The sequence below is a fragment of the Hemiscyllium ocellatum genome, chromosome 33 (assembly GCF_020745735.1).
Source record: "Hemiscyllium ocellatum isolate sHemOce1 chromosome 33, sHemOce1.pat.X.cur, whole genome shotgun sequence".
Taxonomy (NCBI): Eukaryota; Metazoa; Chordata; class Chondrichthyes; order Orectolobiformes; family Hemiscylliidae; genus Hemiscyllium; species Hemiscyllium ocellatum.
Window position 1 is genome coordinate 16,755,969 of NC_083433.1, and position 14,248 is coordinate 16,770,216.

General features: G+C 47.8%; 1 protein-coding gene across 1 annotated transcript in view; it reads left to right on the plus strand.

Annotated features, from left to right (window-relative positions):
- The window catches only part of LOC132831221 (transmembrane protease serine 6), an 83,905-nt gene that overhangs the window by 25,704 nt on the left and 43,953 nt on the right, over nt 1-14,248 (plus strand). The window contains exons 3-5 of the mRNA XM_060849231.1: nt 5,704-5,846; nt 10,623-10,690; nt 13,449-13,606. Coding sequence (XP_060705214.1) covers nt 5,704-5,846; nt 10,623-10,690; nt 13,449-13,606 — 369 coding nt within the window. The remainder of the gene's footprint in view (nt 1-5,703; nt 5,847-10,622; nt 10,691-13,448; nt 13,607-14,248) is intronic.

The following is a 14,248-nucleotide window of genomic DNA, read 5'->3' on the forward strand; positions in this document are numbered from 1 at the left end:
GAGTTGCCCACAATGCCCTTATAGCAGGTATTCCAGGATCTTGACCCAGCAACAATCTTGGAAAGTTGCAGAGGAGGGGGTAGCAGAGAGAGAGAAGGGGGAGGTCATGGAGGGATTTGAAAACGAGTGAGAATTTCTCCATTTAGTGGACAATGGCTTGAATGAGGGGTAAAGTTCAGGCAATATCATAGAATGCAAATATATCAAAGCTCCAAATGGTCATTGGTTAAGCATATGGATGATAATGGAATAGTGTAGGTGAGATGTGCTTCAGATTGGTTCCACAGGCCAGTGCATCATCGAGGGCCGAAGGGCCTGTACTGTGCTGTAATGTTCTATGCTCTCATATGCTGCTACGCAAGTTTTATTTCAGTCACAACTGAATAAATATTATCGCGGCCAATGGCAAGGATGCTTATGCTGTGTTGCTTATTTTCAACACCAGTGGACGTTGCTTCTGTTTGTCATGCCATGCTGTGGGATAAACAAGCGAAGGGATCCCACAGGGGCACAGAGAGCAGGTGCAAATCTCTGGGCATCAATCACTAAAGTAAACCTGAAAGGCCCGTCCGGGATTGTGTGGCCGTGGTAACCGATAAGCAAGAGAGACTTGACAACCTCTCAGCACCAAAACAACACAGCTCCCTTGTTGGTGATTTGTCCCACTCTCTTGTTGACCGTGAGACACTGGGGCAGGAGCACAGCTGAGTGTCTTAGGGCTGACATCCTTCTGGGATTGAGCCAGAGTCTCCACAGGTGAAAGGTTATTCTCCAGAGTCCCTGCTCCAAGCCCCATCCAGGTAAAAGCAAATCATAGCAACATTTATAAACAAAAAAAGGGATTATATTCTCGCTCAATTGTCAAAGTGTCTGGGAAAAGGCTGTTTGGTCGGGTGCGGCCTACTGGAAGCAGGAGAAGCCTTCCCTCGAATTTTCTTTCTTGCATGGCAATAGCTTGCAGAACTGGAGGTCAATGCCACCATCGCCATGCCGACCACCAATGGGAATGTACAGAACCATGCTGTGGCTGTGCACGCTGCACAGTTTAGAGAGAACGTCGGTCAAGAAGGGGATTCTCTGGGAATGCATCAGCCCAGGTTGACAATTCTGAATTCTGTGGTTGCAGTGCCTTCATATCACAAATATCAGAGGTGGGTGTCTCAGTGGTTAGCACTGCTATCTCACAGTGTCAGGGACCTGGGTTCAATTCCAGCCTCGGGCGATTGTCTGTGTGGAGTTTGCACATTCTCCCTATGTCTGTGTGCATTTGCTCTGGGTGTTCCAGTTTCCTCCCACAGTCCAAAGTTGTGCAGGTTAGGTGTTAGCCATGAGAAATGCAGGCTTAGAGGGATAAGGTAGGAGGGTGGAATGCTCTTTGGACAATCAATATGGACTTAATGGGCCGAATGGCCTCTGAAGAGCATCCTGCTCTCTGCCCTATCCCTATAACCTAGTATTTTACCACAGCCAATCCACCTAACCTGCACATCTTTGGACTGTGGGAGGAAACCAGAGCACCTGGATGAAACCCACTCAGACACGGGGAGAATGTGCAAACTCCACACAGACAGTCGCCTGAGGGTGGAATCAAATCTGGGTCCCTGATGCTGTGAGGCAGCAGTACTAACCACTGAGCAGCCACACCAACTGAATGTTGTGCTGGATTTAGCACACCTAACACAGGGAAGGGTTTCAGAAAAGCAGTATTGTCCTGACTGGCTGAATGGCCTTCCTCTGTGTGCTAACCATTCTACGATCCTATATTTTTAATTAATAAATGAAAAGAAAATGAGAAAGCTATAAGACTTTGTTTAATATTCCGGGAAAGTTACCTCCAGATTTTTATATACAGCAGTGTCCAGGATATTAAACTTTAATCCCTGGAGTTTCTTGGTCAATCCTAGAGGATCGATAAATCATGGAGTCATAGAATCATGGAGATGTACAGCTTGGAAACAGACCCTTCGGTCCAACCGTCCATGCCGACCAGATATCCCAACCCAATCTAGTCCCACCTGCCAGCATCCGGCCCATATCCCTCCAAACCCTTCCTATTCATGTACCCATCCAAATGTCTCTTAAATGTTGCAATTGTACCAGTCTCCACCACATCCTGTGGCAGTTCATTCCAAACATGTACCACCCTCTGTGTGAAAAAGTTGCCCCTTAGGTCTCTTTTATATCTTTCCCCTCTCACCCTAAACCTATGCCCTCTAGTTCTGGACTCCCCGACCCCAGGGAAAAGACTTTGTCTATTTACCCTATCTATGCCCCTCATAATTTTATAAACCTCTATAAGGACACCCCTCAGCCACCAATGCTCTGGGAAACCAGCCCCAGCCTGTTCAGCCTCTCCCTGTAGCTCAGATCCTCCAACCCTGGCAATATCCTTGTCAATCTTTTCTGAACCCTTTCAAGTTTCACAACATCTTTCCAATAGGAAGGAGACCAGAATAGCACGCAATATTCCAACAGTGGCCTAACCAATGTCCTATACAGCCGCAACATGACCTCCCAACTCCTGTACTCAATACTCTGACCAATAAAGGAAAGCATACCAAACGCCGCCTTCACTATCCTATCTACCTGCGGCTCCACTTTCAAGGAGCTTTGAACCTGCACTCCAAGGTCCCTTTGTTCAGCAACACTCCCTTACCATTAAGTGTATAAGTCCTGCTAAGATTTGCTTTGCCAAAATTATTGTGGTTTACATTGGCAGGATTGTGCATGGCACAGACAGAACATCAGAGGAGGTATGTGTTGCTGGAAAAGCTGAGCAGGTCAGGCAGCATCCAAGGAGCAGGAGAATCGATGTTTCGGGCACAAACCCTTCAGGATGCTGCCTGACCTGCTGCACTTTTCCAGCAACACATTTTCAGCTCTGATCTCCAGCATCTGTAGTCCTCACTTTCTCCATGAGAGGAGGTATGTCAATCTTGTGTCAAGCCTTGGTTAGATCTTGCTTCCAGCATTACAAGCAATTCTCCTGTTCATATTATAAAAGGATTTAGCTACACCAGAGAAACTGGCAAAGCCATTTCTAAGACTGAGATGAGATGGAGAGGTTATCGCCATCAGGAATGACTGAACAAGCTGCGACTTTATTCTCCAATGAAGGAGTGACCTGTTTTGAGGTTTGCAAGATTATGGCAGGGCATGGAATGAGCTGCCAGACGGGGTGGTGGAAGCTGGTACAATTACAACATTCTAAAAGGTATCTGGGTGGGTATATGAACAGCAAGGGTTCACAGAGCATGCTGGCAACGGAATTGGGATGTCTTGTCGGCACAGACGAGTTGGACTGAAGGGTCTGTCTTCTGTGCTGTATGACTGTATGACCTGATAGAGCAAATAACAAGAAAAAAATAGAAGTGCAGAACACACCAGGCCCTTCAGCCCTCCAAGTCTGTGCTGATCACCATGCCCTAACTGAACTAAAAAAAATTATAGCTTGGGGAACTAGAGGTCAATGCCACCATCGCCATGCCGACACCAATGGGAATGCATTGAACCATGCAGTGGCTGTGCACGCCACACAGTTTAGATGGAACATCAGTCAAGGGGGGGATTCTCTGGGAATGCATCAGCCCAGGTTGACATTTCTGAACTCTCAGTAACAGCAGCGCCTTCATATCACAAATGGTGGCTACACCAGGTTAACCATGTTAATCATTCAACAATTCATCCAGCACAGGAACAGACCCTTCGGTCCAACCAGTCCATGTTGACCATAATTCCAAACTAAACTAGTCCCACAGCCTGCGCTTGGCTCATATCCCTCCAAACCTTTCTTATTCATAAATGTATTTTGAATGTTATAACTGAATCTGCATTCACTAGTTCCTCGGGAAGATCATTCCACTCACTGTGTAAAAAAAATTGCTCCTCATTCTTTTTAAAATCCTTCTCCTCTCACCTTAATGTGTGCCCTAGTCTTGGAATCCCCTAGTCTAGGGAAAAGACACCTGCCATTCACCTTCTCTATACCCCTCATGATTTTATAAACCCCAAAAGGTCACCACTCAACTTCCCACACTCCAGTGAAAAATGTCCCAGCCTCTTCTTATAACGCAAACCCTCCATCCCTGGCAACATCCTGGTAAATCTGTTCAGAAGCCTCCCCAGCTTAATGTCCTTCCCATAATTAAATTCTTGATTTAAATGGGAATCGACGGTTATGAGGAATGAAAGTGGAGTTGAGATCAAGACCAGAATGGGCTGGAACAGCTCAGCGAGGGGGAGCGGTTAGATCTGGATTACTGCTCTTAACCAATGCCATACATCACATGCCTGAGATATAACTCTGCTAAAATAGCAGCTTAAAATGACAACAGGGAAATATCTGATGGGAGTCATGAACAAGGAGTAGAAAATTATCAGAGGAGTTATCATACAGTAAGGAAAAAAGTTCATTATAGTAGGAGATTTTCTAATCATAGGATGTGAATTTAACCTCCAATCGCCTTTTTTTCAATCTGGCATGGTGGCTCAGTGGTTAGCACTGCTGCCTCACAGCGCCAGGGTCCCAGGTTCAATTCTAGCCTTGGGCGACTATCTGTGGAGTTTGCATATTCTCTCTGTAGGTTCCCTCAGGGTGCTCTGGTTTCCTCTCACAATCCAAAGATGTGCAGGCCCATAGTGCGAGGTGCATTAGCCAGAGGGAAATGGGTCTGGGTGGGTTACTCTTCAGAGGGTCAGTGTGGACTGGTTGGGCTGAAGGGCCTGAATCTAATCTAAAACAAAAAGTCTGGAAAGTAAAGTTAATCTCAGTAATAGTGGCCATGACTACCATTGTCACTTGTTAAAAAAACCAACTGGTTCACTTGGCTCTGTAAGGGAAGGAAATCTACCATCCTTAACTGGCCTGACCTACATGTGACTCCAGGCCATCTGAGATATGGCTCTTAACTGCCCTCTGAGATGGCCCAGAGCACCTCTCAGGTCAAGGGCAACTAGGGTTGGGCATCGAAAGCTGGCCTTGTCATCACATCACATGAAAGAGTAAAGAGGCAGCATTTCTCTGACAGCCCGGAGACCAGTCCTTCAGGATCTAATTGGTTAACCATTTAGGATCTATTAAACCTTCCGTAAATGTTCTTTTGAATTGTGACTACACAACTGCCTTCAACATCCAGCCAGTGTTTGACCAAGTGTACCATCAAAGAGGATCCTGGGAACACTGAACTGAACTGAAGTCATTGACATGGCTGAGGATCCTGGGATTGTATTCATTAGAGTTTAGAAGATTGAGGGGAGATTTAATAGAAACTTACAAAATAATTCATGGCTTAGAAAGGGTGAATACTGGGAAATTGTTTCCGTCAGGCGGGGATACTAAAGCCCATGGCCTTAGAATTAGAGGGGGACAATTTAGAACAGAAATGAGGAGACATTTCTTCAGCCGGCGAGAGATGGGCCTATAGAATTCATTGCCACGGAGTGCAGTGGAGGCTGGGACGTTGAATGTCTTCAAGGCAGAGATTGATAAATTCTTGATCTCACAAGGAATTAAGGGATATGGGAATAGTGCAGGTAAGTGGAGTTGAAATTCCCATCAGCCATGATTGAATAGCTGAGTGGACTCGAATGGCCTTACTACCATTCCTGTTTCTTACGGCCTTATGGTGCCCATGTTGATCACCAATCAGCCATTCACACCCAGTAACATCCTAACAGAAACTTTCTCTTTCTTCATCTTCTCAGTTGAAAAGCCGAAGGTCGACCATCCCAAATATCCATTAAACTTTGTGGGTGGCCTGTGCATAACGAACAAAGATTTTAACAGCAATTATGCAGATAAAGCAACTGACACATTTGAAACAGAGATGAAGGAAGTTGGCAAACAGGTGAGCTTATAAAACCGTATATACGATTGGTTGCTTTTATTTTTTAACTGAAACACAAAGTTCACCGGTTTTAACTTTTAATGTCACTTTGCTGTTCGAGAAAGTTTGCTGATTGGAATCGATTATCAACATTTAGGAGGTGTGAAGATTAGGAGAGTGTATGTGTGGTACTGCTAGGCACGGGCAATAAACTGGCTTGGTGGTATACTCACTGATGAAAGTGTGATGCTGGAAAAGCACAGCTAGTCAGGCAGCATCCAAGGAGCAGGAGAATCGACGTTTTGAGCATAATTTCTTCATCAGGAATGAGGCTGGGCTAGTATTTCAGTATCTAAGATGAATTATATGAATTCAAATCCTGCCCCGGTGAAGTCTCAATTCAGTCAACATCTGGAATAAGTAACCTGGTTTCAGATCAGATTCCCTTCAGTGTGAAAATAGGCCCTTTGCCCCAACAAGTCCACACCGACACTCCAAAGAGTCACCCAACCAGACCCATTCCCCCACATTATGGGCAATTTAGCACGGCCACTTCACCTGACCTGCACCTCTTTGGATTGTGTGAGGAAACCAGAACAATCAGAGGAAACCCATGCAGACATGGGGAGAATGTTCAAACTCCACACAGACAGTCACCTGAGGCTAGAATCGAACCCAGATCCCTGGTGCTGTGAGGCAGCAGTGCTAACCACTGAGCCACCGTGCCACCCATAAACTTGTATGTCATCTGGTTTGTTAATGTCCTTCCTCTGGTCTGTGTGACTCCTGAATGTAGTGCGGGTGAATGTTAACCTCTGTATGGTCCATAAAGGCTGGCCTAGCTAGTAATGGTCCTGTCCCACAAATACATTTTAAAAGATAAGTTAAGGATTCATCTAATAAAAACTGAAAGGACTCCGGATGTTGTAAAACAGAACTGAGGGAGCGTCACTCAACCTTAAATGTTAACTCTGATTTCTCTCCACAGATGCTGCCTGACCTGCTGAGCTTTATCAGCAATATCTGTGTTTACTTCAGGTTTAATCTAGTTGTCTTGAGACATGTACAGGCAATTATGTGATTTTGGGGATGTTAGGGCAGTATTCCAACCCCTATAAAATGGCACCAGTAACTCCTCGGTTCTTGTGTGATCTACAACAGAAATCTTTCGCTGTTTTCAGACTGCTTCCCTACTTTGGCCCAAAATAGGACTGAAATGACAATGTGTTTGGTCCATGGTACAGACAACTAACCCGGAGTTTACTAGGGGTTCAACAGCCTTGGTTCTAACCCCTTGATCATGCCAAGACTAAACTATCCTAACACTGGAATGGAGCTGTTCTAATGTGGATTCTTCAGATGTTTGTACACGTTCTCAGCTATGGGGGGGGAGTCCCGATTTGCAACAGTCTGACTTTCAAATGTCCGTACTTACAAATGCAATCCCACCCAGGGATGTAGTTTTGAAAACCCAGCAAGGAAACATTGGCTGGGCTTACAGACAGTTGCTTTCCTCTTCAGTCCCGCATGCAGACTCCATTCACAACCCAGGGTCATAGACCCGTAGAAACTCTACAGTATCCAAGCAGCCCATTCAGCCCACATTGACCTTCTGAAGAGGAGCATCCCACCCAATCATCCTGCGTATCCCATGCCTAACCCACCTAGCCTGCACATCCCTGGACACAGTGGGCAGTTTAGAATGTTCGAGGAGAAAGTGAGGTCTGCAGATGCTGGAGATCAGAGTTGAAAATGTGTTACTGGAAAAGCGCAGTAGGTCAGGCAACATCCAAGGAACAGGAAATTCGATGTTTCGGGCATAAACCCTTCTTCAGGAATGAGGAAAGTGTGTCCAGCAGGCTAAGATAAAAGGTAGGGAGGAGGGACTTGGGGGAGGGGCGATGGGGATGTGATAGGTGGAAGGAGGTCAAGGTGAGGGTGATAGGCCGGAGTGGGGTGGGGGCGGAGAGGTCAGGAAGAAGATTGCAAGTTAGGAAGGCGGTGCTGAGTTCAAGGGATTCGACTGAGACAAGGTGGGGGGAGGGGAAATGAGGAAACTGGAGAAATCTGAGTTCATCCCTTGTGGTTGGAGGGTTCCCAGGCGGAAGATGAGGCGCTCTTCCTCCAACCGTCGTGTTGTTATGGTCTGGCGATGTAGGAGTCCAAGGACCTGCATGTCCTTGGTGGAGTGGGAGGGGGAGTTAAAGTGTTGAGCCACGGGGTGGTTGGGTTGGTTGGTTCGGGTGTCCCAGAGGTGTTCTCTGAAACGTTCCGCAAGTAGGCGGCCTGTCTCCCCAATATAGAGGAGGCCACATCGGGTGCAGCGGATGCAATAGATGATGTGTGTGGAGGTGCAGGTGAATTTGTGGCAGATATGGAAGGATCCCTTGGGGCCTTGGAGAGAAGTAAGGGAGGAGGTGTGGGCGCAAGTTTTGCATTTCTTGCGGTTGCAGGGAAAGGTGCCGGGAGTGGAGGTTGGGTTGGTGGGGGGTGTGGACCTGACGAGGGAGTCACGGAGGGAGTGGTCTTTTCAGAATGCTGATAGAGGAGGGGAGGGAAATATATCCTTGGTGGTGGGGTCCGTTTGGAGGTGGCGGAAATGACGGCGGATGATACGCTGTATATGGAGGTTGGTGGTGTGGTAGGTGAGAACCAGTGGGGTTCTGTCCTGGTGGCGGTTGGAGGGGCGGGGCTCAAGGGCGGAGGAGCGGGAAGTGGAGGAGATGCGTTGGAGGGCATTGTCAATCACATCTGGGGGGAATCTGCGGTCCTTGAAGAAGGTGGCCATCTGGGCTGTACGGTATTGGAACTGATCCTCCTGGGAGCAGATGCGGCGGAGACGAAGGAATTGGGAATATGGGAAAACGTTTTTACAGGGGGCAGGATGGGAGGAGGTGTAGTCTAGGTAGCTGTGGGAGTCATTCGGTTTATAGTAGATGTCTGTGTTGATTCGGTCGCCCGAGATAGAAATGGAAAGGTCTAGGAAGGGGAGGGAGGAGTCTGAGATGGTCCAGGTGAATTTGAGGTCGGGGTGGAAGGTGTTGGTAAAGTGGATGAACTGTTCAACCTCCTCGTGGGAGCACGAGGCAGCGCCGATACAGTCATCGATGTAGTGGAGGAAAAGGTGGGGGTGGTGCCAGTGTAGTTGCGGAAGATGGACTGTTCCACATATCCTACGAAGAGGCAGGCATGACTGGGGCCCATGCGGGTGCCCATGGCTACTCCTTTGGTTTGGAGGAAGTGGGAGGATTGGAAAGAGAAGTTGTTCAGGGTAAGGACCAGTTCAGTCAGTCGAAGGAGGGTGTCAGTGGAAGGGTACTGGTTGGTACGGCGGGAAAGGAAGAAGCGGAGGGCTTTGAGTCCTTCATGATGGGATATGGAGGTGTACAGGGACTGGATGTCCATCGTGAAGATAAGGCGTTGGGGACCGGGGAAGCGAAAATCATGGAGGAGGTGGAGGGCGTGGGTGGTGTCCCGAACGTAGGTGGGGAGTTCTTGGACTACGGGGGACAGGACCGTGTCGAGGTATGCAGAGATGAGTTCGATGGGGCAGGAGAAGGCTGAGACAATGGGTCGGCCGGGGCAGTCAGGTTTGTGGATTTTGGGCAGGAGGTAGAAACGGGCGGTGCGGAGTTGTGGGACTATGAGATTGGAGGCAGTGGGTGGGAGATCCCCTGAGGTGATGAGATTATGGATGGTCTGGGAGATGATGGTTTGGTGGTGGAGGTGGGGTCATGGTCAAGAGGGCAGTAGGAGGAGGTCAGCGAGCTGGCGTTTGGCCTCAGTGGTATAAAGGTCGGTGGGCCAAACTACCACCGCGCCTCCCTTGTCTGCCGGTTTGATGATGAGGTTGGGGTTGGAGCGGAGGGAGTGTAGGGCTGCACGTTCCGAGGGTGAGAGGTTGGAGTGGGTAAGAGGGGTGGACAGGTTGAGTCAGTTAATGTCGCGGCGGCAGTTGGCTATAAAGAGATCGAGGTCGGGTAAGAGGCCAGCATGGGGTGTCCAGGTGGATGGGGGTGTGTTGGAGACAGGAGAAGGGGTCATCAGTGGGTGGGCGATAATCCTGGTTGAAGAAGTAGGCACGGAGGCGAAGGCGGCGGAAGAATTGTTCAATGTCGTTGAACTCGTTAATCCGAGAGCGTAGGGGAATGAAGGCGAGGCCTCTGCTGAGGACTGATCTTTCATCCTCAGAGGGGGAGGTCTGGAGGGATGGTGAAAACACGGCAGGGCTGGGAGCTAGGATCTGCTGTGGGACTGGAGCTGGGAGTGGGGGCGGGCTTAGGTGCAGGGACAGGGCATCCTCAGAGAGGGGGAGGTCTGGAGGGATCATCCTCAGTGAGGGGGAGGTCTGGAGGAATCATCCTCAGAGAGGGGGATCCCGTTCCTTGGATGCTGCCTGACCTGCTGCGCTTTTCCAGCAACACATTTTCGACAGTTTAGAATGGTCAATTCCCCTAACCAGCACATTGTTGGGAAGAAGCACACACAGACACAGGGAGAACATGCAAACTCAACACAGACAGTCACCCAAGCGTGTAATTGAACCCATGTGGCTGGCACTGTTGGGCGGCAGTGCTAACCACTGAGCCCGCATGTCACCAGGGTCTGCCTGTACTTTTACACAGTCTTCCATAACAGACTATGCACGATGGTAAGGCTGTAGAACTTATTGCTCTGTGTTGTCGAGGTTCCAACATCCTCAGAGTGTTAGGGCACATTGAGATATATATTCATTAAACCCTATCATCATATGAAAAGAATGATTGGCTAAGTTTGGTGCAAATGTTTCTCTCTTAGGTCAAAGAAGCTTTCACCTCGTCGGACATCGAGTCGTACTACAACAAGTCAAGGGTCTTCACTTTTGGGTAAGGAAACCATTTCATAAATGTGTTAGCTTCGAGCTAACTACCAAAGCCACCAGACAACTGGGTCCACACCGATGATGAGTAATCAGAGTTGGAAACTCATAACCTCACAGAGACACATGGTTTATGTCCAACTCATTTGTGTGTTTCGCACCCTCAATCAATCAAGATATGGAGGTGCCAGTGTTAGACTGCGGTGGTCAAAGTCCGAAGTCACATAACACCTGGTTGTAGTTCAACAGGTTTATTTGGAAGCATCAGCTTTCGGAGCGCTGCTCCTTCATCAGGTGATTGTGGAGTATAAGATCGTAGGATAGAAAATTTTTAGCAAATGTTTACAGTGTGATGTAACTGAAATTATATATTGAAAAAGATCTGGATTGTTTGTTAAATCTCTCGTCTTTTAAAATGAACATTTTGGGTTCAGTTCTTTCAAATGTAAATCACAGAACTTTTTAAAAGTTACATTCTCAAGTGAACTTTAACAATTGGTGTCATGTTGGCCCAGATAATGTATTGAAGGTGTGAGGTGCCCTGTGTAAGACTGTGTCACAATGTTCAATCTGATCCTAATCTAAAAAAACAGATTTACAGAAGCTTACATGGATTTGTGCAGTTTTTGAGTAAAATAAAATGTAATTCTGCAAGTACAAATTCACCCCACAAACTTTGTGTGTGCATGCATGTGCGCATGTGGGTGTGTGTGTGCGCATGTGGGTGTGTGTGTGCGCATGTGGGTGTGTGTGTGCGCATGTGGGTGTGTGTGTGGTGGGAGGGTATGTGTGCATGTGTGTGAGTGAGAGTGTAAAGGTCTATGAGAGTGTGGGAATGTATATGTATGAGAGAGAGACCTTGTATGAGAGAGTGTCTGTGTGAGTGTACGTATCTGGAGGTGTGTGTGTGTGTGTGTGTGTGTGTGTGTGTGTGTGTGTGTGTGTGTGTGTGTGTGTGTGTCTGTCTGTCTGTGTAGTGCAATGGGGCCACCTGTAGTGTGATATGAACCCAAGGTCCCGGTTGATGCCATCCCCATAGGTACTGAACTTGGCTATCAGCCTCTCAGCCACTTTGCGTTGTTGCCTGTCCCAAAATCCACCTTGGAGCATGGTCACCCGAAGATCCAAGGTCAAATGTTCCGGACCACTGAAGTGTTCTCTGACTGGGAGGGAACACTCCTGTCTGTTGGTTGTTGTGTGGAAAGCGGATAGGACTGGGGAGGGAACTACATCTCTGGTAGGGTCCGTTTGTAGGTGGCAGAAATGGCGGAGGATGATGCCATGTATACGGAGGTTGGTGGGGTAGAAGGTGAGGACCAGGAGGACTCTGTCCTTATTGCCGTTGTTGGGGGTGTGGGGGCGATGGTGGTGCGAGGGTGGAGTTGTGGGAAGTGGATGAGATGAACTGGAGGGCATCATCAACCACGTTCAATATATAATTTCAGTGACATCACACTGTAAACTCTTGCAATAAATTCTTCTGGTCCTGTTCCACAGCCACCTGATGAAGGAGCAGCGCTCCGAAAGCTAGTGCTTCCAAATAAACCTGTTGGACTATAACCTGGTGTTGTGTGATTTTTATCTTTGTACACCAAGACCAGCACGTCCAAATTTAGGAGAAGGAAAATTCCTCCAAGCTTGGTCACCTCTCTGTTCAGCATGCTTGGTAAAAGAGTGACTCTTTGGGAAACTTTGGGTAGTTACTCCTGCTAAACATCTTTGTGTTTTTTCATGTCAATAGATGACTCCACACCTCAGACCCTTGTCAAATGTCAGCTTGATCACAAGCTATGGGTGGCTCTGTAGTTAGTTAGTACTGCTGCCTCACAACGCCAGGGACCTGGGTTCAATTCCACCCTGTCTGCATGGAGTTTACACGTTCTCCCTGTGCCTGCATGGATTTCCTCTGGGTGCTCTGGTCTCCACCCACAGGTCAAAGACTTGCAGGCTTTGTGGATTGGCCATGGGAAATTGTCCGGTAGTGTGCAGGTTAGGTGGATAAACTATGTTAATTACAGGGTGAGTGGTGGGATGCTCTTCAGAGGGTCAATACAGACCCAATAGCTTATAACTGCACTGTTATTCAATGGTTTGTTTAGAGGGAACCCTTACAGTGTGGAATCAACAAGCCCACACTGACCCTGCAAAGAGTAACCCACCCAGACCCATTCCCCTACCTTATTAGTCTACATTTCCCCTGACTAATGCATCTAGCCTATACATCTCTGAACAATATGGTCAATTTAACATGGCCAATCCACCCAACCTGCACATCTTTGGACTGTGGGAGGAAACCCAGGCAGACACAGGGAGAACATGCAAACTTCACATAGACAGTCGCCCAAGGTGGGAATCAAACCTGGATCCCTGGAGCTGTGAGGCAACAGTGCTAACCATTGAGCTACCATGCCATCAGGTGAACTTTGTCTTCATCTACTTCAGAGCTCTGCTCTGCAATTCCCTTCCTAGCCCTCTTGAGCTCCTCCTCCCTGTTTAAGATGCTCCTTACACCCATCATTTAATTGATCAAGCTTTCAACCACTTGCCCTAATGTCACCCCATGTGGCTCAACAACCAAATGTGGTCTGCTGATGCTCCTGCCGTATACCTATGGATGTTAAAGGTGCTACGTGAATGCAACTTGGTTGTTGAATCATTTGCGTGTCTTTTTCTTCCTTAAAATTCACATTGGATTACAGCAACAGGACCCATGGGATTAGAAATGAACTTTTTAATTATTTACTGTTTCTCGTCTGCCCCGACAGTAAAGGTAGCCTGTTGGCTTACTTCTGGATAGACTTCCGAGTTACAGAGAAGCAGCGGAAGAACCTGACCGTGGATTTGGTGAAGTCGACTCTAAACAATTACTTCCAGACTGAATCGACTGGCTATCAGATCAAGACAGCATCCACCTCTGTAACCAGTCAGTAATCCCATGTCATTTTGTTTCAAAGCGTGGTTTGTGACAGCTGTCTGTAAATCAAGGATATTAATTACAGTGATGAGGTGGGGAATATAAATTAAGACACGGGTCAGCCCTGATTGAACTGTTCGGACTCAAAGAAGCTGAGAGATTTCCTCTCATTCCCATTTCCCTCTCACTGGCTCAGATTTATTCCTTTCACCTACCAACCCAACCACCCCGTGGCTCAACACTTTAACTCCCCTCTCACTCCACCAAGGACATGCAGGTCCTTGGACTCCTCCATCACCAGAACATAACAACACGACGGTTGGAGGAAGAGCGCCTCATCTTCCGCCTGGGAACCCTCCAACCACAAGGGATGAACTCAGATTTCTCCAGTTTCCTTATTTCCCCTCCCCCCACCTTGTTTCAGTCGAATCCCTCGAACTCAGCACCGCCTTCCTAACCTGAAATTTTCTTCCTGACCTCTCCGCCCCTACTCCACTCTGGCCTAACACCCTCACCTTGACCTCCTTCCACCTATCGCATCTCCATTGCCCCTCCCTCAAGTCCCTCCTCCCTACCTTTTATCTTAGCCTGCTGGGCACACTTTCCTCATTCCTGAAGAAGAGCTTATGCCCGAAACGTCGAATTTCCTGT